The following is a 26,269-nucleotide window of genomic DNA, read 5'->3' on the forward strand; positions in this document are numbered from 1 at the left end:
ATCAAGATATTTTAAAAATATAGGGCCAAGCTGAGAGGGCTAGTTTATATTACTTTAGAAGGGAGAAAGTATTGGACTGCGCGAGTTGGCCGTGCGGTTAGGAGCGCGCAGCTGTAAGCTTGCATCCGGGAGATAGTGGGTTCGAATCCCTCTGTCGACAGCCCTGAAGTTTTTTTTTGTGGTCTCCCATTTTCACACCTGGGAAATGCTGGGGCTGTGCCTTAATTAAGGCCGCGGTCGCTACCTTCCCAATTCTAGCCCTTTCCTATCCCATCGTCGCTAGAAGACTTGTCTGTGTCGGTGCGACGTAAAGCCACTAGCAAAACTAAAGTATTGGTGGAAGACAGAGTGAGTTGGCCGCGCGGTTAAGATCGCGTAGCTGTGAGCTTGCGTTCGGTAGATGGTGGGTACGAATCCCACCATCGGCAGCCCTGGATATGGTTTTCCGTGGCTTGCCATTTTCACGCCTTAATTAAGGCCGCGGTCACTATCTTCCCAATCCTAGCCTTTTCCCATCCCTCCGTCGCTGAAAACCTTCGATGTTTTAGTGTGACGTTAAACAAGTAGCAAAAAAAAAAAAAAAAAAAGAAAAGAAAAAATACTTTCCCGAATCATTTCATTCATGTGATATTTCTGACCAATATCCGCGTTCAGTAGAACACGTAACCTCTCAAATTTATTTTCAAAGTTGCTGTATGTTTGCAGAGATCGGAAATATGTCAGTTCATGTCGCCTTTTGTTTGTATTAGCCGTGTGTCAGTTGTTTAAATCTAGCAGATACACTGTACTTCATCCCAAGTTTGTGACGTCGCAGCTGTTGAAAGCGTCAGTAACCACGTTGTCAAACGTTGGCAAATGGCTTTCATTCTTTGGCAGGTTCTTCCTACTCCGGTAGTCGACCTGATACTATTTATAAGTGCCCATGAGTCGTTACGTTTATCTTCTGAAGGTCTAACGGGACGGAAAAACCTCCCATTCAAAGACGATGCGTGCTCTAGTAGAAGCATAATGTTGTTCTCGTCTTTGTTTTGTGCTGCTCCCGTTAGTAGAATGAACACGACTTGTCTTCTTTCTGTCCAATCGTATTTGTAATCGTTCGTTGATAACAGTGTTTTTGAACATATCCACTTTATCTAGCCCAGACTCTTCCTTAACACTTCTGGGGCTCAAATATTGTAATACAGTAGAACTTCTTTTAACCGGAACAAAGGGTGGGGGGGGTGGGGGGGGGGAGAGAGGTGGTTTCTGATAATGACAATTTCGGATAATGATTCAAATATATTTTTTATAGTTTAAAAAACGTTCTTGACGTTGAAAGTAGATTTCGATTACAATGCGGTGGTGAAAATTATTCATTGATTTGGCCCACAACGGGTGACTTGCACATTGTGATGACAGTTATAGTGTAGCTTAAATCCTTTCCAACAGAACAAACATGACCTAGCCCACCATAGCTCAGTGGTGGAGCAACCGACGTAAAATCGGGAGTTTGTGGGTTCGGATCCCACTGGTGTCCGGTTGGCTGATGGATTTTGTACTTAACATCTCTACAACACGTACGATATGTACGTAACACGACCTAATCGGTTGAAAGTCGGTTTCGAATACACATATACAATGCTAACAAAGCATTTCAACAAACTCAAACTACTTTACATATTGTTTAGAACAAACCTTATTCCATAGTGCATATACTTATACTGTACATATTGCACTATTAAAAAAAATATTCTAACCTACTTCCGTTTTTTGTCGTTTTCACATCGTTTCCTAGCCGCTATATCACACGATCTTTTTATTAGCACAACACCCGAAGGCTTTGATTAATCACGTCACAAACTAAGTTGGCAATAGAGAAGGGAAGGAGGCAGTCAAGGTTGAGTCCACGCATTCCGCTACTCATTTCCTTTGTCATAACGTAACATAACAGTGTTCTTTCAGTTCGTTTTTACCGAAAATATTTATTTTCGGTCGTTTCGGTTAAACGACCTTCTTTTTTTTTTACAGCTTTTCCCACATCTGTGAGGTCGCGGGTGAGAACGGTGTCGCACAGTTTTACGGCCGGATGCCCTTCCTGATGCCAATTCTATATGGAAGGATGTAATCACTATTGCGTGTTTCAGTTGTGGTTCGTAGTGTAGTGTGTTGGGACAAAACACCCAAAAATAATCAGAGGCGATTAAAATCCCTGACTCAGCCGGGAATCGAATCCGGGATCCTCTGCACCGAAGGCCTCAACGCTGACCATTCAGCCAATGAGTCGAACTGTTTCGGTTAAAAGTGGTCCGGATAACTAAGGTTCTACTGTAATAGCAAAAGTATTGGTTTTACGTCCAACTAACTACTCGTACGATTTTCGGGACGCTGATATGCCTGAATTTTGTCCCTCGGGAGTTATTTAACTTTCAGCTGGTATAATTTTTGTAACGGAACTAGTATGAGTTAATTACAGGTCAGTCAGCTTGACTTACACGTAAGCTCTTGGAAATCATTATTTCCGATTATATTGGACACTTCTGCGAAATTGCTAATTGGTTTGATAGAGGGCAGTGTAGGTTTAGGAAAGGTTATTCCTGCGATGTTCTACTTGCGGGATTCCAGCAAGATATAGCAAATATTTTAGATTCAAGTCGAATGGACTGCATCGCTATTGATATATCAAAAGCCTTTGTCAGGGTAGATCATGGAAGATTATTGACGAAAATGGCGGCTATTGGAATAGACAAAAAAGTGAATGGGTGAATTTCTAGAAAATAGAACTCTGAGAATTAGGTAAGCATTAACTGATCCTATAATGATCAGGAGGGGTTCCCGCAAGGCAGTGTTTTGTTTGACCATTGTGTTTTTATATCCAATATCAATAAGGAATTAAAATCGCAGATAAGGCTTTATGCGGATGATGTTATACTGTGTGGAGTAATCAATAAGTTACAGGATTTTGAGCGACTGCAGAATTTATTTTTACAACTTGCTTTACGTCGCACCGACACAGATAGGTCATATGGCGATGAAATGGCGTATGGCTTTTAGTGCCGGGATGTGTCCGAGGACTTCGGCTCGCCAGGTGCAGGTCTTTTGATTTGACTCCGGTAGGCGACCTGCGCGTCGTGATGAGGATGGAATGATGATGAGGACGACACATACACTCAGTCCCCGTGCCAAGGGAATTGACCAATTATGGTTAAAATTCTCGACCCTGCCGGGAATCGAACCCGGGTCCCCTATGACCAAAGGGCAGCAGGCTAACCATTTAGCCACGGAGCCGGACATATGGCGATGATGGAATAGGAAAGGGCTACGTGTGGGTAGGAAACGGCCGTGACCTTAATTAAGGTACAGCTCCAGCATTTGCCTGGTGTGAAAATGGGAAACCACGGAAAACCATTTTTAGGACTGCCGACTTTGGCGTTCGAACCTACTATCTCGCGAATGCAAGCTCACAGCTGCGCGATTCTAACCGCCGGCCAACTCGCTTGATTGTAGAAAGACCTCGACAGTGTTGTGAGATGGACAGCAGACAATGGTATAATGGTGAACGGGGTGAAAAGTCAGGTTGTAAATTTCACAAAGAGGAGAGGTCCTCTCATTTTTTATTACTGTGTTGATGTGATATCAGTAACTCATGCTGACTTCTGTAAGTACCTAGAAGGAAATATCTTCATTCGGTAATAAACGGTATATTAAATGTTACAGACCTCTCTATATAGTTGTGAGGTTATTTAGGGGCTGTAGTAGGGATGTAAAGAGCCTCCGTGGCTCAGACGGCAGCGCGTCGGCCTCTCACCGCTGGATACCGTGGTTCAAATCCCGGTCACTCCATGTGAGATTTGTGCTGGACAAAGCGGGGGCGGGACAGGTTTTTCTCCGGGTACTCCGGTTTTCCCTGTCATCTTTCATTCCAGCAACACTCTCCATTATCATTTCATAGCATTTATCATTCATTAACAAATCACCTTGGGAGTGGCGACCCCATTGTAATAACAGCCTATATATGTTTCATTCATTACATCCCTGACCCGGTCAATGACTGGAAAACAGGTTGTAGGTTTTCATTTCAGTAGGGATGTAAAAGAGAGGGCGTATCAGTCACTGGTAAGAAACCAGTTAGAATATGATTCTAGTTTACGCGTCCCTTACCAGGATTACTTGATACGAAAACTGGAAAAGAACTAAAGGAAAGCAGCACGATTGGTTCTGGGTGATTTTCGACAAAAGTGTTTTTACGAACTGGGTCTTGAAGCTTTGTTGTAAAGATCTTAATGAGTTACCTTCCCTGTATGGTATTTAATGTACAAATCAATATACTGTCATGCCTGCTAGGTGAATTCTTGTATATGCGGCCGATCGTACAGACTCATCAGGGATAAATTGAGCTCAGAGTTTCAGTGGCAACAGCTAGCTCGCATAGACAGGCTACAGTTTCGCCCAGATATATTGGAATTATTATTATTATTATTATTATTATTATTATTATTATTATTATTATTATCATCATCATCATCATCATCATTAATTGTAAGAGATGACTCTGATTTCTTTTCCTTAGGAGTTCTCTTACGTTTCGGAAACAAACGACATAGAAGATTTTAAAAATGGAATGTGGCATTCCTTAGGTTCAGATCATGAAACTAAAGGTCCTGTGGCTATTACCATGATGTCAGCAGTCACGTAAATGTATTAACTAGCTCGTAGCGATTGAACACCCTTAAATGCTACCGACTTAAGCCAGATGGAATACATTGTCTTGGAAACAGAAGGACAAAATGAAACAAATCCCATAACAGTGCTTATGCGTGTCCTGGCCTACCAAGCGACCGCTCCTCAACCCTAAGGCCTGTCTGTAGCTTACGAGGTGACGTGTGATCAGCGCGACGAATCCTCTCGGCCGTTATTCTTGGCTTTCTCAGCCGGGGCAGCTATCTCACCGTCAGATAGCTCCTCAATTTTTGTCACGTAGGCTGAGTGTGTCTCGAACCAACCCTCAGATCCTGGTCAGGAATCGAACTGGAGGCCTCCGGGTAAGAGACAGACTTGCTGTCTCTCTCTCTCTCGTGGGGCTGGCAAACAGAAGAAAGACTAACCGAATGTCCATTGGGGTAGACTTTATGGGACATCTTGGCTGGAACAATTTTCATCTGAAGAAAGACAGCAGTAGAAGAGGTCAATAAATTAAAGTATAGATATGATTACTCTTGGAGATAATGGGTTAATGTGTTAAGGAGCTGAAATGATCCTTCTGGAAACATCATTAGGTCCGAGATAAAAGAAGTCGTAATGCTGGGCGCAACCAATGGCCAACTGCTGATATCGTTAATGACTGTTTCCAAATATTAATGTGGCCATTTTAGAAATGTCCCTGTCTACTGCCATAAAATAGGTTTGATTAGCTTTTGTCCTGATGAAGCGCTGGGTAAATGTCGCTGGACTTCACTTTCATTCAAACAGCATTGTGTCAAGACAAGTACGAAACAAGCTCAAGTTAAAAAGAAACTAGTTTAAGTAGGTCTATAGTTTTATAAAAGCAAACTTCTACTCTTCGTGCACTGACTTGAGGGATACAGACTGGACTGATTTATACTCGTATTGTTCCATAGATGTGAATGTTGCACTGGCCTATTTCTGTTAATGTCCATTCTCGCTAATAAGTAAGAATAATTATTCCAAAGTTAATAGCCTGTAACAATAAACATTTCAATAGAGGACCTAAAAAAAGGAAGCAAACTTCTATGCAAAATAATCAATAACTGAGCTTCTGTCCCAAGGTTAATGTCAATGTGTCATGTTGTTAATTCCCGTCAGCTGCGAATTTTCATGAATATTCCATCTTAGCATACAGTAATTCGTCGTTCATCAGAATATACCTGTACTTCCTACGACAGAGCGAGTTGACCGCTTGGTTCAAGTCGCGTACCTGAGAGCTAGAGTGTAGAACAAACAGAGCGCGTTTTTATCTACAGCATAAGGCTATGGAAATCGGGCACCGAGCGAGCTAGCCACGCGGTACATCTGTAAACTTGCATTCTGGAGATGTATGGTTCGAACCCACCGCTGATAATCCTGAATAGAGTTATCTATGGTTTCTCATTTTCTCACCAGACATTTGGTAGAACTGAACGAAAGCCTCATCCCACTGTTACTGAAAACTTATGAGTTAGTGCGTTAAACAAAACGCAAAATGATCACCTTTTTAAAAAAAAAAACTCCCTGATTAGTCTTAAATTCATGGTCGGAAATTAAACCTGGGTTAAGCTGATCAGAGCTACTATCTAAGCTCTAAACTAGTGCGGCAGGCAGCTATTTTTAAATTCAGTAGTGTATGCACATACTCTCTCTCTCTCTCTCTCTCTCTCTCAAAAGCAAAATGTCTAATAGAACTTTTGAACTCAGAAGTGTGTCCGATGACCTATCGTGTTACAGACGAGTCAGATTATTATATCAGATATTCCGTTTGTGATACAGTGTTGTAAATTTTACTGACCTAACGACACAACCTTAACCTCCGTAGGTCAGTATACTGATAAATTACAGCAAGAGGATAAAACAGCCTGACACTAGATAAAACTAGATCCTTCGTTGTTAAGACGAGTGTGACTTTCGAACTTTCCATTGCTAGTATGCATAGGAAAGAATTATACCCGTCAACAGGTCGCCCACCGGTGAACAGTAGACAGATTCTATAGTCTGTCTGAAAGAAATTCAACTTAGGACCTTCTTATGTATTAATATTTTCCTTTTCCCTTTACATATGGATAGTTCGGATATTCTTTAGTGCTTACCTTATGTCATCTTTTTGAAATAGTAATCTCTGACACAGAGCCAAAATTAAGTCATAAGGATGAAGATGCTGCTTGGCCAGGGCTGCAGTTGCATTCTACTTTCGAAGGTTTGTTGCTCACGTGCATTGCATATAGAAAACGGAAAACCATAATGGATATTAATACTATAGATATGCGCTACATTTAAACATAATTAGAAGTAATTAATTTGGACTTTGGTTTTTCTATATATCTTTTATATTATGGCTGTATGTAAACTAACATTATCAACTGTTTTTCAAGTTGACTTTGACCTACAACTATTGTGGTAGAAGGTGGAGTTCTGAAAACTTAAAAGAAAAATAAATTAATGTAGTTTATGGTTTTAAGATCGGTAGTTTTTGCACAATTTTGAGATAATCAATTTTTCTCTCAGTATTGTCATGGACCTGTCATTCCCTGTCTTTAGCTGTATGGAGAGATAAATAGCACTGCTATTACTGAATCAATATTGAACTAATAAAACTGCTTGGGACAATTCTGAAAACAGTTTCAAGCGGTGTTCAAATTAACGCAGAAGCATTTGATATTTTTTTTTTCTAGGTACTGCCACACTATTTATTGAGTTTATCCATGGTTTTATGCCTGCTGCCATTTCCTGATGGATACAGTACTTTTGTATCCTACCGGGCGAGTTGGCCGTGCGCGTAGAGGCGCGCGGCTGTGAGCTTGCATCCGGGAGATAGTAGGTTCGAATCCCACTATCGGCAGCCCTGAAGATGGTTTTCCGTGGTTTCCCATTTTCACACCAGGCAAATGCTGGGGCTGTACCTTAATTAAGGCCACGGCCGCTTCCTTCCAACTCCTAGGCCTTTCCTATCCCATCGTCGCCATAAGACCTATCTGTGTCGGTGCGACGTAAAGCCCCTAGCAAAAAAAAAAAAACTTTTGTATCCATCTCTTGGCACAGGCCAGAGTAAAGTGTAGCTTTCACCGAAGTCCCAGTCTCATCCATGGCTGTGTCAATATGGAAGCTGCTGGGGTATGGGTGGTGCTGAGTAATGACATTCAGAGCACGACTAGTGCATCTGAGTGTTATGAAAGGTGTTGCTCATAGGGTCAGTCGTGCTGCAATAGCACTTTCTGACCCAGTGAGGAAAGCAATGGCAAACTACCTCACTCCTCGTCTTGCCTAGTACGCCTCATTTTGGTGCTGCCATTGGTTTTTGCGGTTTCCTTATAACCGCATAACTTTTGGTGGTGCTATTTGAGGATCCAATCAGCCTCTGGGCTGATGACCTAACAGACAGACATCCATGGTTTTATGTGTTCCCTTCTGTGTATATGATACTAATTCCTGGATCCGTCATAACAGACGATTCAATATTGCCCGCTAGGTAGTTACTTGAAAACGTGAAATAAACTAGAAACCAGGACTTCAGACATGCTCAAAAAATCTCCAGAACATCAAACATTGAAGACGTTATGAACATATTGCCTGTGTCATCAGATCCTGTTATATCAACCCATGAACATGGTTAGAGTTTTGTATGATAGGTGCTTCATTTTTCTTTTCTGGTCTTTTCCTCCTTTATAAGGGGACGGCAATAATGTGGATTAAGCCCAAGTTTTACGGTCGGATGCCCTTCCTCATACCGACCCTATGTGGATGTATTCACTGTTGCGTGTTTTAGTGGTGGTTGGTTTCAATGAACTGAAAATGTTTATTAAGACGATCACAAACATTCAGCCCGGCCAGGAATCGAACCCAGGATCCTACAAACTGAAGACCATTATGCTGACCACTCAGCCAAGGAGCCGGACTATGACTGATGCTTCATTTATACTTCTTAAAATATTTGTATTGTGCACCGAAGAATGAACATGTTATAAATTTTGTAAGTGTTGGGGGTCAGAATAGGAATTATGTCATTGCAAATCAGCATAAATTAATGTCCGACTCGTTGGCTGAACGGTCAGCGTACTGGCCTTCGGTTCAGAGGGTCCCGGGTTCGATTCCCGGCCGGGTTGGGGATTTTAACCTTAATTGGTTAATTCCAATGGCACGGGGGCTGGGTGTATGTGTTGTCTTCATCATCATTTCATCCTCATCACGACGCGCAGGTCACCTACGGGTGTCAAATAGAAAGACCTGCACCTGGAGCCGAACCCGTCCTGGGATATCCCGGCACTAAAAGCCATACGACATTTCATTTCAGCATAAATTAATGAAGTTGCCATCAGAAAACTATCACATGCCACAAAATTTCATTAATCCAGTAGTTAATTATTAATTTGTCTGCATATCACACAGTTTTCTTAGTGCACTAATATTCGTTAAGATTACTCCATACTTGACTGTTAATACTAAGTGTCAGTCAAATTTTTGTGTTTAAAAACATATTGGAAATATATTTACAAGTCATTTTTTTAGACTGGGTCCTCGTCTTACAGAAAAATTAACTGGCCCGCAACCTCTCAAAAGTTGAGGACGGCTGGATTAGTACGCTTCGTTAATGGCCACGATCTTCTATGCCCTTGAATTAAAGAAATGCTCCCCGTTAATTTATCGTTGGATTTCTCACTTTCTTTCTTTCTTTCTTTCTCTTTTTAGGTTTACGCTCTGTAAACGTTTTCCTTACCACTTGATACAAGGAAGTTTTCTCGTTCTCAAATATAACTGACATTTTTATTGCAGGTCGTCTAGCTCGATACTCGCCAAGTCCGCACCGTCCACTCCGCAAGGCGAGCGTCTTCTGCAGCCAACACCACGAATCCAGCCTGTGCAGAAGAGCCCCAGCCATGTCTTTGGTCGACATGACAGGTCAGTTAAACGCTCTTTCTCGCTTGCATGTTTCCTTTAATACGAGTATAAGTAGATATATTATCATCAAGTTCAGTTCATCAGTCTTAAAACTGAAATGATACAGGTGATATCGACTGAGTTATTAACCCACCTAATTCTGTCGAATGGGAGATTCAGAGCTATATAAGTGCTTTTATTCGTTAATTCGTAGAAGGCGCATGGGAACCTGAGGAGGCGGAGATGTGATGTCACCTTTTAATTTTCCTGGCCAATTGAAAAATATCAATTATACATTTAGGGGCCAAATTCTCTAGACAGGGAAGTCGAAACTGAATTGTATGTGTGTACAGTCAAGTTTCTATAACTCGGATGTCTATGACACGAATTTTCGATATCTCGAAGGGATTTTCGTTTTCCAACGGAATCTTGTATATTTTACGTGTTATATCTTTTCACGAGAGTTTAATCCTGATGTAAACAAATAAGCGGAGCACGTTGCCTTTGTACGAGGACATACACGTAGTTGATTGGAGAAGCAACCGTCGCACTCACTCGACTGTGTGCGAGGTCGAAGGAAAGTAGTACGTGTCATTAATTTTATTTTATTTTAGTTTATTACATTTAGAGAGTTTGGAAGAGTACGTAATAACATGGTTGTGATATATACCGATATATATGTTTTTATATATAAAATAGTGATTAAACAACGGAAATGAAGGCACAAGGCGCGGTGTAATACAGCAAGTCTTCTCGTAGTGAGGGAAAGTTCCAAGCTGTACAGCGTGGAGATAAGGTGTTGCATCTTACAGCAGCAGTCAGTGTCGGTATTCATAGTGAGAGAAATGGAGCAAGAGGTAGGAGCATCGCGTGTAGTGAAGCACAAAAGAGGAAAACCGCTCAGAAGTGACCATAGGCTGTGCATTGTGAATGTGTTAAATAAACTAAGCGAACAGAATCCAGGTTTAGTCGTTTATTCAGAAGTTCAGATCTTCCCACTGTTATCGTGTGCAATGTGCAGCCCTGAACGTCCGAACTCGAGACATTGACGGGGTGGAGGTCGGTACTACACGCTCAGCATATCACAACTCTTCCTTTGGCGGAAGCGTGGACATACCATGTTTACATCAGGATTAAACTCTCGTGAAAAGACACATATATATATATATATATATATATATTTTTCTATACCTCGAGTTTCTGTTACTCAAATTTTTCGATACCTCGAAGGATATTTCAAGCCCAGATATATTGTAAGTAGTGAGGTAGTAACTCCGACGATAGAATATTTATAACCATTGGTTGACACACCTACGCAATCTCCAGAAATAACTATGATCTACCCCCACCCTGCTCCAAATATTACATACAATGGTGAAACTGCCTGCGGCACCCTGGGTTTTTCAAACAGAACGTATCTACTCTACTGAGACATTCCTTCGTATCTTGTACAACTGCATTATGGATAATGTGTTTCTGTAACTCTAAATCATGGGTAACAGTACGCTTGTATACATTATCCTCACGAAAATCTAGTTCATCTAGAAGGAACCTGAACATAAGTCACCTCTTTATGTAAGTATAAGCAATCTCTGCATTTTAGTCAAAGTATAATTATTGACTAGCCGCACACCATAGCAGTTCAAAATCCCACGTTAGGCTACTTACAACACTCAGCAAGCTGTTGACAGGACGGGGTGATGTGTAAGTTGGGAGTTCCTGGCCTGCTACGCTGGTCAAGCCCTGGGTAGATTTTGCAGCCTTATGCAAGGATAGTCATCAGTTGACGACGACGTGTTTAGTGCTGTCAGTATGCTAGAGAAATTTGTAGAGACTACAGTGTTACAAAAAATGGCAAAGGAAAATTACGGACTTCACTTCAGTACGAATTTGTACGTATCCAAAATGAGAATGTCCCCTATAAAGACGTAATAAAGCTGGTTTTGAAATGCAAACTTGTAGAGAAAATATAATGGTATTGGTGTAGCTGAAGTAGTATGCACGTATTTCTAGATATCGAAGCTCGACTATATGCCCAACCCTTGTCCCGTTTCTGTACGGGGTCAGGTAAAACTTTCTTCACCTTATCCCAGTCATTTCCATGATCGCTGGAGCCACCCAGGCTCATTTTGTTTCTGGCCAGGGTTTTAAGGCCGGATGCCCTTCCTGACGCCCCGTGATTTTTGAGATGAAAGTCTCAACCCAGAATAGACCGGGATTCGAACTCAGCCTTCCGAGTGGGAGGCCAGCAGCTAAGCCACTGAGCTAATGACGCTCCCCTGGAAGTCGAAACTGAGTGAACAACAATAATACCTGGGCGAGATTCTCTCGAACTAGCCTCCTTTTGGTCGTTTGTATCCCTTACGCACTCTCACGAGTTTCCTTATTGTCTTCAATTGAACGGCTGTATCCATGGCACCCGAGATGATACTAGTTGTTTAAAGAGACCGAGCATCTAGGTCATCGGCCCTGGCATCCGAGAAAGAGCTTGGGAACTGTCTTCCCATGCTCCTTACCGTCAGTCTGTAACATGAAGAAGTGCTAAATTGGAATCAGCAGCTGGTAGAATGTAGCGTCTGATCAGCTGATGTAGCGACGTCTTGTACCAGAAGGCCAACACATTTCGAACACCAGAAACGAAGGTACGTGTCCGATTAAAGAGATCGCAGGAAAGAACGCTGGTGAAATTACCATTAAGTTCCACAACAACAAGACTCTTTTGATGTGACATCATTGCGGCAAGACTTGTGCTTCCAGAACTGATTTCTTCAGCCGTGTAAGAACCCATAATTGGTGACCTTGATGCATTCGGAAAGCATCATAATATTCGCCAGCATAATGATGATCCCTTATGGCCATTGCAGCTCTGTCTGCTATTGTCTTAAAGGTTGATAGGGCAATAATCCTTTTTAAATCATATTCAAAATTGGCCCCTAACCCAGCCATAAACATATCAACTTACGGAACTACTTGCAAATACAGTATGATTATCTCGTTCATATACGTCTCTTATTATTGATTAAATGAATTTCTTCGTTTGAGTCACAGGCGACTTTAACTGTATATATTTTAACCTATTTTATGGTAGTGATGTGGAGTCCTGGTGCCTGACTCCTTGGCCGAATGGTCAGCGTTTGGCGTTCGGTTCAGAGAGTCCCGCTTTCGATTACAGGCCGGGTCGGAGATTTTAATCGCGTCTGATTAATTCTTCTGGCTCCGGAACTGGATGTTTGTGTTCGTCCCAGCACGTTTCTCTTTATATTCAGACAACACACCACACCACACTACCAACCACCATAGAAGAAATATTAAAAAAACTGTGTTGCGTCAATAAAGGCATCGGGCCGTAAAACAGGGCCAAATCCACATGCATGATAGTGCGCACCTGCGACTCTACAGGTGTGGAAAGAAGAAAAAAAGAAAAATATAAAGATGAAGATGATGTGGAGTCCTGGTCTCCCCTATTTTCCTCCTTAAATCTGACGCTATGAAAAAAAAAAGCACAGTTTGCAATAGATCACCATAGTGTGTTGCGTGTAGATATGATCTCTGCTAGTTATGTAGGAAGTGCATAACCGTGCTTTAAACGATTTCTGTTTGATTGTTGTGTACTAACAGACAATTTTCTTCCCTAGAATGTAATTTTCAATTCATTTAGGAATGTCCTTTAAAAGTGCTGTCCTCAAAACATTCTTCTGCTTTATTAACATTTGTAGTCCTTAATTGTTTAGCAGCCACGTGAGTTACAGCTTTTTTTTTTTTTTTTTTTTTTTTTTTTTTTTTTTTTTTTTTTTTACAGAAGCTCATTATAGCATTGTCCGTGCTGGCCTTTGGTCACAGGGGTCCCGGCTACATTCTCGGCAGGGTCGGGAATTTTTACCATAATTGGTTAATTCCGCTGGCACGGGGCTGCGTGTATCTGTTGTCTTCTTCATCATATCGTCCTCATCACGACGCGCAGGTCATCCAGTCGTAAAACTACGTCAAATTCACATGTAGTATCATCCCGAATAATGAGGGGGGGGGGAGACCAAGAAGTAGAAGAAAAAGAAGAAAAGGAAGGAAAATAAAAATAAGAAGAATAAATTTGTTTTTGGTATCAGTTGCCGTACGTAGCCATTTTTATGGCGGCATTTACGCTGCCTGCATTCTAAGTTTCAACGTTCAGTTTTTCTTGTCCAGATGGTAGAGAAACCAGAACTCAAACAACGTATTGCTGAGTTTTTAAATTAATTTCGTCGGTTAATCACCGAATCTGTCACCAGCTATTTTTAGAACAGTTTTCTGCCTTTCAGAAATTCAGCAACCGTGCGATCTTAGTATCTAGTATCTTGAAGCCGAGAGTCTACCACTGATCTACATCAGACGGAAACCTGCAATAATCCAAATTATACGCTGTATACACTTTACTACTACTACTACTACTACTACTACTACTACTACTCTTATCTAGTTGGTTCATTTTGCAAATATTATGTATAGCTGTCAAAAAGATAATGGCCGCGCCGGAGCATTGAATAAAGTTCCACTTCGGATTCCGGTATTGCGCTTGTAGATGCGCATTCGAAACACTGTGAACTGTGGTGAACTATCATCGAGGAGGAGGCATTCGATATCTGCTTCTCATGGAACTGCGGTAGGGCTTGCTTAATGATTCGAAAGTTTGGAGTTCGAGCCTTGTTCAAGTTACCGCTTTTATTGTGTTACGTTCTTTAGCGATATAAATATCAGGTTTGGTACAATATAGTTGCATAATATTAGGGTTAGTTTCTTCTTATATTATTACATTACACAGTCCTCTAAAGAAATAAAATGATGCATGCGCTTATAGATGCACAATTGAAGCAGTTTCTGAACTATGGCGTTTGCCTTGTGTGAAAATGGGAAACAACGGAAAACCATCTTCAGGGCCGCTGACAGTGGGGTTTGAACCCGCTATCTGCCGAATGCAAGCTCACAGCTGCGCGCCCCTAACTGCATGGCCAACTCGTTCGGTGGCCGCCAGTTTGAGAGCTCGATGTGTCATTGTCAGGGAAGTTCTTAAGGAGCAGCATATAGACGAGCGTTTATTGTTCGCAGTGGGAAATTTTGATCGGGGTTGGAAAAAAAAAGTTATCTTTTCCGATTAGGTAACCTTTTCTGCTAAAAAGGAATGACCCACTTTGGTATATCGCCCTCCTGGCACCCGATACGACCTCAGATACGCCGCCATTCGTGCACACAGTGGTCGAGTGTCTGTGTCGTGCTGGGTGTGGTTTTATCGTCGTGGAGTAAACACAATCCAGGGCTTCTTCTTAAGCAGAAAATTGAACCAGCATAAATATAAACGGTTGCTGGAAGGTTATATAGTTATTTATACTCGGTTGTTGTGTATTGATAGATTTTTCAATTTCAATAGTATGACCATAATCTCAGTCGATTCGAGACTGGTTTGCTAGGAGACAGGATATCGAATTGATAGACGGGCATTTGTCGCTCTCCGGGCTTGATCCCAATAGTGAATATATAGGCACAAGCAAAGGAGCATATGCGAAAAAATTGGTCTGATCCCCCTCCAGGACGTCCTGATAATTTGTGGAAGTTCGAGGATGCCTGGGATGCCGTGGCTGAGAACAGTCTTTATTTGAAATGGCTAGTTATCTCCATGCCCACTAGACTGCAAGATGTAAACGAGTTGGTAGAAAGATGGACTAAATAAATATTGAATCGTGGCTTTTATTGTTTTACTTTTAATTGTTTGAATTTTCTAAGGAAGACGCCACTAAGATGTTGATTATACTAAAAAGATGTTTTTGTTAAGAATAAAATAGGGGCCAAAATGTCTTAATGATGATCATGGCATAAATAATTCATGAACCTGGGTAAAAACTAAAACAGTCTTAAGAAACAGGTTGCGGTACCAGGTCCCATTCTTCAATGAGAGCCTGTTAGAGGTCTTGGAGAGTCTGTGATGGAAAAGGCCTTCCATGAACACTTCTGTCAAGCCCATCCCACACATGATCGATGGGATTAAGATCGGGACTCACTGCTGGCCATTCCATCTCTTGAATGTCCAGTTCTCGCAAGACAGCTCTGGTGATGCGCGCTACATGAGCCGTGGCATTGTCGTGCATGAGTACGAATTCAGGGCCAACACCGTATGTAGCAACCAGCACATGCTGTAGCAGTATCTGCTCGATGTACCGCGCAGCGGTAAGATTACCACGGACGACGATAAGATCCGTACGGCTATCAGTACTGATACCACCCCACATCATCACAGAACCTTGTCCGAATCGGTCGCCTTCCTGGACAACATTTAGCACATTTTACTGTCTGGTCAGACACCGTGACTCCAGTTTCCCTCCTGAGGTCTTGTTGCAGTTCTCTGGCAGTTGCTGAACGACGCCGCAACGCACAGATTGTTGCGATTCCACGAGTGTTGAATAACTGACGGAGAGACATTGAGATCCACAGCAACACTACGAAAAGTCCAACCTTCCTGGATCAAAGTGACGGCCCTTGCGACTTGAACCTCGTTAAGATGTCTCATGGGATGTGCTGGTTTACGTACAACGTGCTCAAATGACGGCAGTAGTCTGCGTACCTTTCAACGACACACGAACGCACTGATATTCACTTTGTTTTGAGGAGTCACCTGACAGTTTAATGCATGGCTATGCCTACAGATGGAGTATAACTTCGATTTGACATACCCTGAGTAGCTAAGGTCTCAAGGTATGCTGTACGACCAATGGAACCCCATCTACCAAATTAACCTTCACATAACAGGCGTTACAAAACATGTTCCTGTAATATTTTTAAAGCAGTAGGTTGCGTTCAAACGTGCGACCTCACGGATAACAGACACACTCGCTACCACTACGCCACAACTACCATGCAGAATTGGTCTGTTATAGACATCAGGCCACGTCAGACCGTATCCCAGCAACTTGTAACATTGCCTATCTCCGAATAATAGCGCAGGGACCCGAAGGGGATTTCACGTTCAGGAAGAGAAAGACCACCCTTTTTTTGACAGCCGTACAACTTACTGTACTCGATACTTTCTCCGATGTTAAATGCGAGCAATAATAATAATAATAATAATAATAATAATAATAATAATAATAATAATAATAATAATAATAATTTAATGATCTCGTGATTGGATTAAATCCAGCGTGTCAGAGAAAGCAGACCTCTCCGCGAGAGTTAACAAGCTGGAACTGGCATATCAACTGACTCAAAATACCTACAACAAGCGATGTCTGTCGCGCGATTGGAAGTTGAAATAGTGCACAACTGTCGTATGCCCGGAAGCCATGGAATGTCTCTCTAAATAGAAAAGGCTCGGTTAAAAAATTGGAAGTCATAGTGAGAGAATGATTTTCAGAATGATCCTAGGCCCAGTATTGAAAGGTTGGAGATACTGAAAATGTCAAAATTCAGAGCTCTTCTCCCAGATAGATAGGCTCTATGACTGTCGCGAAAAGGAGGGTAGCTTTCTGTGGTCATGTGAAAAGATTGTTCAAGATTGCCTCCCAACAGGCTGATCAATCGCCTGTAAATGTCTGCTGAAACAAAGTCCGTACCACCTAGCTGAAGGAAAATTGAGAAGGACATAAAAGAACAGGGGCTAACAGATTTACAAAACAAACAGGTTGTGAGACAGATTCTGAAGAATGTACGTAGTTTTCAGGGACCGGGCGAGTTGGCCGTGCGGTTAGGATCGCGCAGCTGTGAGCTTGCATCCGGGAGATAGTGGGTTCGAATCCCACTGTCGGCAGCCCTGAAAATGGTTTTCCGTGGTTTCCCATTTTTACACCAGGCAAATGATGCGGCTTTACCTTAATTAAGGCCACGGGCGCTTCCTTCCAACTCGTAGGCCTTTCCTATCCCATCGTCGCCATAAGACCTATCTGTGTCGGTGCGACGTAAAGCCACTAGCAAAAAAAGTTTTCAGGGAGAAGCTTCGAAGAAGTAGGCCTATCCCTGGTCAGAGGAAAGAACGGAGCTACACGATGAAAAGATACAATGCTAGACAAAGATCAAAGCCAACGGTTAAACAACCATGGCCCCAAATAGGCCCATTCGAAATAATAATAATAATAATAATAATAATAATAATAATAATAATAATTCGAATGGAGGTTATGTAGGAAAATAATGAGAAGGTTCGAACCCCACTGTCGGCAGCCCTGAATGTTTTCCGTAGTTTCCCATTTTCACGCCAGGTAAATGCTGGAGCTGTACCTTAAGGCCACGGCCGCTTCCTTCCCTCTCATAGCCCTTTCCTATCCCATCGTCGTCATAAGACCTATCTGTGTCGGTGCGACTTAAAGCAACTTGTAAAATACAAAACAAGAAAAATTACTATCATGGAGGGTAAGAGAAGTAGAGTGAGACCAAGACGACGTTGGTTACTCAGTTTCTAATTATTTAAAGGTAATAAATGAGGCCACAGAGCTAGTGACAAATAGAGGATTGTGGAGGCGTTTAGTGAATTTATAGAGGCTTGCAGAGTGAACACTGAAAGGCGTAAAATTCTATCATGTATGTATGTATGTATGTATGTATGTATGTATGTATGTAATAATATTCACCAGAGTACTGAGTTCAAGGTTCGTCCTTATTCTCTGTCCGTGCTCATTTGTTAATGTGTTTGTGTCCGCCTCATGCAAGGTTTGTTTTGGCTGGTTGTGTGGCAGACTGCTTGACTGAGAGGTTACGTGTTCACTCAAGGGAACCTGTATTGATTCACCCGTGCATTGTTCTCTCGCTTGCTTGAGCAATCAATTTATGGCAAGTGGAGTGGAAAAAAACACTTCACTATATACTGTACTATATTACGGCAGAATTTTATAATACTACGCGCACAGAGGGTTCGGAAGTCAAAATTTAAATGTAATCTGGAGCACAGCAACCTCGCTAGTCCTTCTAAGAGAATAGTCTACCTTGATGTGACGAAAATTCACTCTTTTTTTTTCTGTCCAACTACTGATCAGTGAAATTAGTAATTAGAAAGTAACTCGAACAGTGCCATTATTATTTGTTATTAGTACCGGTAGAACCTTACCGTCTTCGACGGGCCGATTGTGACGATGTCAATGACTTCGGATTGTACCCATAGTTGACTTGTAAATACTCATTGCTATGTCATCGGGAACGAAATCGATTAAATATTGAAAAATTGTAATACACATATTTGTGAATGAAATCTCACATTTAACAAACTAACAACAGCCCGTTATGGTCTTGGCCTGCGGGGATTACTGCTACCCGACTTGTAGATGCTAATTCGACGTGGTCAGCGTAACATCGTATTTGTTTGCTTTCGCAACAGAGTACGTTACCTGTCTTAATAACAGCTCCTCACTTGGTCTCACGAGGTTGAGCGAACTCCGTTCCAGCCCTCAGACCATAATTGTTACCCCTGGACTGGCCGAGCATCGAACCCAGGACCTCTAGGTAAGAGGCAGGCTCGCTACCTCTACCTCAAAGCTAAATCCAGACTTATCAAATTTCATCCCAATAGGTCCAGTAGTATTCGTGTGATTCACCCTAATTCACCCAGCCGTTCAGCCCTGGAAAGTGTTCTTTAATAAGTCAAACCGTAACTTCCTAAATATACCGTATTTATGCGAATAATCCCCGCCGCCCAGTAATCCCCGCACCCTAATTTTAGGAAGGCTCATTAAAAAAAAAAAAAAGAAATTAACTAAAGTTTCTTCCGTCGAAAGAGTAACGTAGGCATATACAAACAATTCATATCACTCCGCGAGGTCCACGTGGTCTTTACGCAAATATGAACGTGTAAATTTACGGATATAGCTGCTTTGCCTGAACATATTTGAGATAGTAAAATACATTATTACTGCTATAATAGTACATTATGGAACAAGCCTATAATGGCTATATTAAGACACGAGTGTGTTTATGCAGCGAGCGAAGCAAATTTTATCATTTCCATACGAGTGTCTTAATTGCCATTAAAGGCGAGTTGCATACGACTGTTTATGCTTGACGATAATTATAACTCTATTTTTTAAATATTCATAAATTTCTGTCGAGATGTCGCTTGACAGTTGAGCTTACTGAACATAGCGCAGGGCGCATGCACTGTGTTCTCGATTTTCCGTGAGTGGATTCGAGGCCTTGACAATGTCAAATGTTTTCAAAGCGTTGATGGAAGGTTATTGTAACCTAGCTTTATTTCAAATAAAAATTGTTTATTGTACTGTTGGTGAAGTGAATTTGCGGGAATGTGCCGTGTGGTTGTGGAATATTGGAGGTGCATTTATGTTAATGTGGGTGTCCAACATGTTTGATTTTGGAAACAAGTGCGTTGAGCAGAGGTGCGATGCTATCCTTACCTAATTGGTCAACACTTGTATCATAATGAAAATCTGAACTTTGATTGGTGATGAACCTGTATCATAATGACAATCTGAACTCTGATTGATGGAGAATCTGTATCATAATGAAACTTGAACTATAATGAGCCTCATTAAGATTCGGTTTTCTGGCACGTGATATTTATATTTCGGCATTGTTGAGCACAAAGTATATTTGCCATGAAAATTAGCGAGTAGGCCTAGGTATTTCATTAATCTGAACTTGCAACACGCTCGATTCCCTGTAGATCGGAAGATTCGTTGTCTCTTGCATCGCTAGAATTCTCTCTTAAATTACTTACAAATTCGTCACTCTCTACGTCTAAAACACTTTTAATACGCAGTCTCCTTTTACTCGGATATTAACACGACCGGTGCTTGAAACAGACACCAGCGAACTCTAATGTTAGTTTTGCGACACAGGAAAACCTCGTTAATTCGAATTCGTTGGGATGCTAAAAATCGGACTTCGAATTACATGATTTCTGATTAAACGCCAACTCGTACTTTGGAAATGCCAACCCTTGCCGCATCATAAAATATTATAAGACCAGTTACTGCATGCAGTTAACATTGATTCACAGTTTAAACCTTTCAAATGCCGTGGAAAAGAACTATTTCCAAAATGTATCCAACAAGGTGCATTTACATTATTTAAATAATGCACTCGGATAAATCACTAACAAACATAACCTCACGCGACGAAAGAAAAAAAAACACAGTTCATCTGTGCAAGTGCTTTGTTTTTTGGATTACTGTACTCTTTGCGTTTTTAGATGCCATGTACTTGCACGGAAATTACCCGACGCCTTTAGAACTTCGTGGTTTATCGAACTTTCCAAAGACGAGGAGAGGAAATCTTTCGCTTCCGTCTGCTTTACAACACAGTACAGTGACCCCATCTCCTTTCAGAAAAAGTCCGTCTGGGCTAGGCATTACAAAATGCGGTTTCATTGGCACTGGCAATATTTTTTCGTGCGTACGAATTGATTATGATTATGAGCCATGCTTTTTCGCAAACTGTCGGCATCGCCAATGTTTGCGGATTCTGCTTCTCCGCACACTGCCTATTACGCGATATTGTGACGTTCCTTAAAACGCTGAATACAAAAGAATTTACGATTTCACTCGAACTTAGCGACTATGAAATACACTGTCGACACACCGAAGTGAAAGTGCGGAAAGCTACCCCTGCACTTTACGGAAGACTCATTCTATTGTGACACGGAGAGATTTTGAATTTAAATTACCCTGTAGAATACTGTTCTTTTAAATGTAAACAGTTTTAAATTAAAAGTCTGAATTTTTCCGTTTAAATATGACAAATCGGGGCAGTTTTCTTCCATCTGCAGTTACACAAAACATAACTGTACACCCAAAATCGAAAACTAGGTGAGCAGGAGTGTGTTGCCAACCTTGACGCAAATAAAACTCGCGCCCCAATTTAATGCCTCAAATTAAAAATAAATGTATGCGGGGATTATTCGCGTAAATAGGTATATAATTAATAGTCCGTAAGAAAATTCATATGCCCTTTCTTGTTAGACCTTGAGTTTTAAGTCCAGTGGGCTTTACTTTGTGGTATAATTGTTTACTTATTACTTTAGCTGTTAGCATAATATATAAAACATGCTCAGGTTTAGTACTTACTTACCGGGCGAGTTGGCCGTGCGTGTAGAGGCGCGCGGCTGTGAGCTTGCATCCGGGAGATAGTAGGTTCGAATCCCACTATCGGCAGCCCTGAAGATGTTTTCCGTGGTTTCCCATTTTCACGCCAGGCAAATGCTGGGGCTGTACCTTAATTAAGGCCACGGCCGCTTCCCTCCAACTCCTAGGCCTTTCCTATCCCATCGTCGCCATAAGACCTATCTGTGTCGGTGCGACGTAAAGCCCCTAGCAAAAAAGTACTTACTTACATGTAGGCTAAATGGCCGTATTTTGAAACTGTTAAATATTGCAAAATCAGAATAGACCTGTATCTGAAGGGAGTTTCTCAGATACAGTATATACAAATTTAATGTTTACGAATAATCCTAGACCGAACATTGTCTTTAAAAAGCGATTTTGAAGCCGCACCTTCCAATATTAGAAGCCGCAATAACATATTGGAGAATATCATAACAACATAAAACTAAGTAAACTAAGTAAGAAAGAATTTTACGTATTGTATCTTCAATACGGAACAAAATGAGATTAGTTACTTGTAACATAAAACTAGTCATAACATCCGCGATCTCCATCGGAATCGGCTTAAGTCCAGACATCCAGAGTTTAACAGAGAGTCATTTTGACGCTGATGTCCAGTGGAATTTGAACACCAGCTGTTAGCTTTGGTCCAATTCAGATAGAAACAGCCCTCCACCTGCTTTGGATCTACCAAGGAAACAGTGGACTCCTCGTAAAAGGATCCGAACCAGTCTTGGGATCTGTGCTGAATTCCTTTACAAGTGGGGCAAAATACCATTTTCCTCATTGCATCTATGGTGTTCCTATATAGCGTATTGTATCTGAATGCAAGAGAAGGTGATATCAAAGGGATGTTATTATTATTATTATTATTATTATTATTATTATTATATACCTGAAGCCTTAGAGTGGAGCATTAGATCTGTGGTACTGTCAGCTACAATGTAATTATTTGTACACTTTTGTGCAAATGATCTATGCATACAGTACTGATGCCATGCGATAAATAAATTCACTCCAGTTGGTCCAGCATTTTCTTGGCGTGGAAGAGCAAGAAACGAATAGATACATTATCTAATTCAGCTAAGAAGTGAGTTTGCAAGTATTATTCATTTAGGCCAATATTTTGAAGTAATTGTAGTTAGTCAATTTTCTCTGAGAATGTTTGTGCAAATCTCATGAAATCACACCAAGTGTTGTAGACATGGCGTCGTTTCGGAAGTCAGACGTCATTTCGGTTTTAATTATAGAAGAATAAGAATAAGAAATAATATGAACATTATATTAACAGTGAAAATATGATAAAATGTCCGACTCCTTGGCTGAAAGATCAGAATAGTGGCCTTCGGTTCTTAGAGCCCTGGGTTCGATTCCAGCTCGAGCTAGGGATTTCATCCGCGTTTGGTTATTCCTGTAGTTGAGGGACAAGGCGTTTGTGATCCTCTTAATACACAAATTCATATACGTAAAACACATCACACTACTAACGCAGAAAAACACAATAGGGAATGTATCCCTCCACATAGAGTTAGCGCCAGGAAGGACATCCGGATGTAAAACTGGACTTGATACATATCCCCTTTTTTCTGTCCCGGAAAATGTCTAGGGAGAAATAACTGAGAATATGATAAAATAATTTCTATTAGGTCGAAAACAATTTATAGTATAATCGCAAAGTTGAGATATAAACACTCAAACAAAAACTCAGAATCAGTCAAGAGGAGGGACGCGATAGGTGCGTGACATCATTACTGACTTCTCACAAGATGGCCACAAATTGAATCTCTATGAATTCATGTGGTATTTTTATTACGAAATGTTCCCGCATCAATATGATTCACATACGGCGTAGACTGCAGGTCCTGTGGCTATGATCACGATATCATCACGTAAAACTAGAGATATACATAGTATATATGTATTTAAAAACAGATGTTATAAATAAGGGGTTTCCAAATGGCGGCCCGCGGGCCGCATGTGGCTCGCGAAGCCATACAATGCCGCCCGCGAGAGTATTTTAATGAATAATGTAAATAATAGTTATAAAATAATATTTTATTCGTCGTTCAAAAATGTATTACTTTTTATACCCGTTATAGACCAAAGTCTGAACCAATTAAATTGTTTTCGTCGTTTTTAAATATTCACTGGATCTGAATAGATTTTTGATTTATAAACATTAAAATCTAGTTTTCAAATAATGATCGGTTTTTACGTCCCAATAACTACTTTTAATACTTTTCGAAGATGCCGAGGTCCCGAAATTTCGTCACATAGGAGTTCTTTTACGTGCCACTAAATCTACCGACACGAGGCTGACGTATTTGAGCATTCGGAACGATCTAACATCGAACCTGCCAAGCTGGCTTCAGAAGGCCAGCGCCTCAACCATCTGAGCCACTCAGCCCGGCTCCAAATTTCACTCTTGTATGCAACTGTAAAATAATGTTTTACCTAATTAAAATTATCAAACCTTAATTTCAATTGAATAATGCATATTATTTCGTAATGGTACTTCTGTAGGCCTACTACGCAGAATTTTGCGAAAATTGGCCTATTATTCAAGTGCGGCCCGCGAGCGTGACTAAGGTTTCCAATATGGCCCTCGATCCCTTACAGATTGGAAACCCCTGTTATAAATGGTAGATATACTTAAGAAATTAATATATAATGTAATATTTCTGTACAGTAACTCTCACAATTTTATCTTTCGTTTGTAACTATTATTTAAGTTTAATTTCATAATTATATGTAATTAGGAACCTTAAGACTCTGTAGTCTGTACAATGTAGCACAAATAAGGTGGTTTGGCGTAATAGCAGGCTTTATAGCCTGAGCCACGCCTCATACAAAATAAGTTGATAAAAAATAAAACAATAAAAATAAAACTGCAACTGCAAATTTTTCAACGCTGTGTAGTCCTGAAATTACTGCAGATTGCCAAGTTTACTGACTCGACTTCAGAAGGAGCAGTGTTTCTATCAATATATTATCAATTTTTGGCAACTTGCGATGGACTTGCCAGATGCGTGCTTTAATTATAACTTTCGACTGGCTGACGGACAGGCCAGCCCGCTTTCTGTGAAAGGATGACGTGCTTCCCATTACTCGGTGCGTGATGCATAACGGAGAGCTTCGCCAAAAGCACCAGGAAAGACGTTTACGTAAGATATTAAGAGCTATAAACCTTTGTAACAGGATTCGTACCTGGAGAAGGGTATCTTACTAGCTTCCTTAAAAAAGAAAGTCTCGTAAGTTGTGCTACTTTTGTTGTTTAAATCACATTGTTCCTATTCACTTCAATTCCCACTGAATTAGTAGGCCTACTCAAATTCCAGAATCTCACTAGAAAGAATTCATCAACACCAGAAAATCGCCTATAGTTTTATGAATATATGCCCAAGATATACTTATTTCATTATTGGATAACTTTTCGGTACTGCTTTATTTTTAACCAAGGAGCAAAATGACTATTATTAAAACTATCACCTTTGGTTACGAGAGGTAAATGTCTTATTACAAAAAATTCCGTACGGAAGGATTGGACCTCCCTGTTTATCTGCAATGCCAGTGTACAAGTAAACGTAGAAGAACCTAAGTCTAATAAATAGCGATTATTTTATATTATCCATCTGCTCGAATAAAATACATTTCTGGCCGGAATAAATATAGTTCTTATGACATCTGCACTTAACTGACGATTCATTTTCCCGAACGTCTTTTCTTACAGTAATACCAATAAATTAGTATGATTTAAGCCACTAGATTTCAACTAGTTTGTTTTAAACACCCATGCAATTTAAAAAAACTAGAGAGAGATAGATAGGTGAAATTTTAAACATTTAGCACTCGAAGGTTTTGCTGTTCGATTGTACCACAAACTGAGAAACTTGTTGGTATTCAGTGCAAAATACTCATTATAGTACTACCGTTGCCCTGACAAATAAAACAAAACTCAAGAGGTAAGTACACTACTGTCCAAAAGTTAAGCATAAGTTACGATTAAGCAGGGCAACAGGAAATAGACCGCAAATCGCACGACATATGCACCCACCACAACCTTAACGTGTTCGCTCTGTACAGGAAAGGTGTGTTCCCTGCTTTGACTAGCGGCGTAACCGCAAGGTAAACACAGCCAATGCCTGCGCCTCATATTCCCTCAGCCGTGTTTGCCCTGTTACAATGTGCGGAGTGTAGCCTCGTGGTGAACGTGACAACATAATGGCACGACGCCGCCATTTGGACCCAGTTTTGCAGGGTAGAATACTCAGCCGCCTGGAAGCAGGCCAGATACAGACCGAAGTCGCCGTATCCATGAATGTGCCACAAAGCGTCATTTCCCGGCTTTGGAGGCGATTTCGAGACACAGGAGATGTTAGTCGTAGGCGAGTACCAGGTCGACCAAGGGTAACCACACCACAGCAGGACCGATATATGGCCTTAACCGCCCGACAAAATCGGAGTGCACCTGCTAGACAATTGCCGGCGTAGCTTGCAGCCGTCTCAGGGGTTGCCGTTTCCCGGCAAACTGTGTGCCGGAGGCTCAGAACAGCAGGGCTGTTCGCCCGACGTCCAGCGGTGTGCATCCCGCTCACTCCATCACAGAGACGGGCCCGTTTACTGTGGAGCCGTCAGCATCGAAACTGGAC

General features: G+C 41.2%; 1 protein-coding gene across 2 annotated transcripts in view; it reads left to right on the forward strand.

Moving 5' to 3' along the window:
- LOC136857751 (GRAM domain-containing protein 2B) overlaps positions 1-26,269 on the forward strand; it is a 1,093,462-nt gene that overhangs the window by 889,191 nt on the left and 178,002 nt on the right. For both annotated transcript variants that reach the window (XM_067136651.2, XM_067136652.2), the window contains one exon: positions 9,454-9,579. In XM_067136651.2, coding sequence (XP_066992752.2) covers positions 9,454-9,579 — 126 coding nt within the window. The remainder of the gene's footprint in view (positions 1-9,453; positions 9,580-26,269) is intronic.

Source organism: Anabrus simplex, chromosome 1, assembly GCF_040414725.1.
Source record: "Anabrus simplex isolate iqAnaSimp1 chromosome 1, ASM4041472v1, whole genome shotgun sequence".
Classification (NCBI taxonomy): Eukaryota; Metazoa; Arthropoda; class Insecta; order Orthoptera; family Tettigoniidae; genus Anabrus; species Anabrus simplex.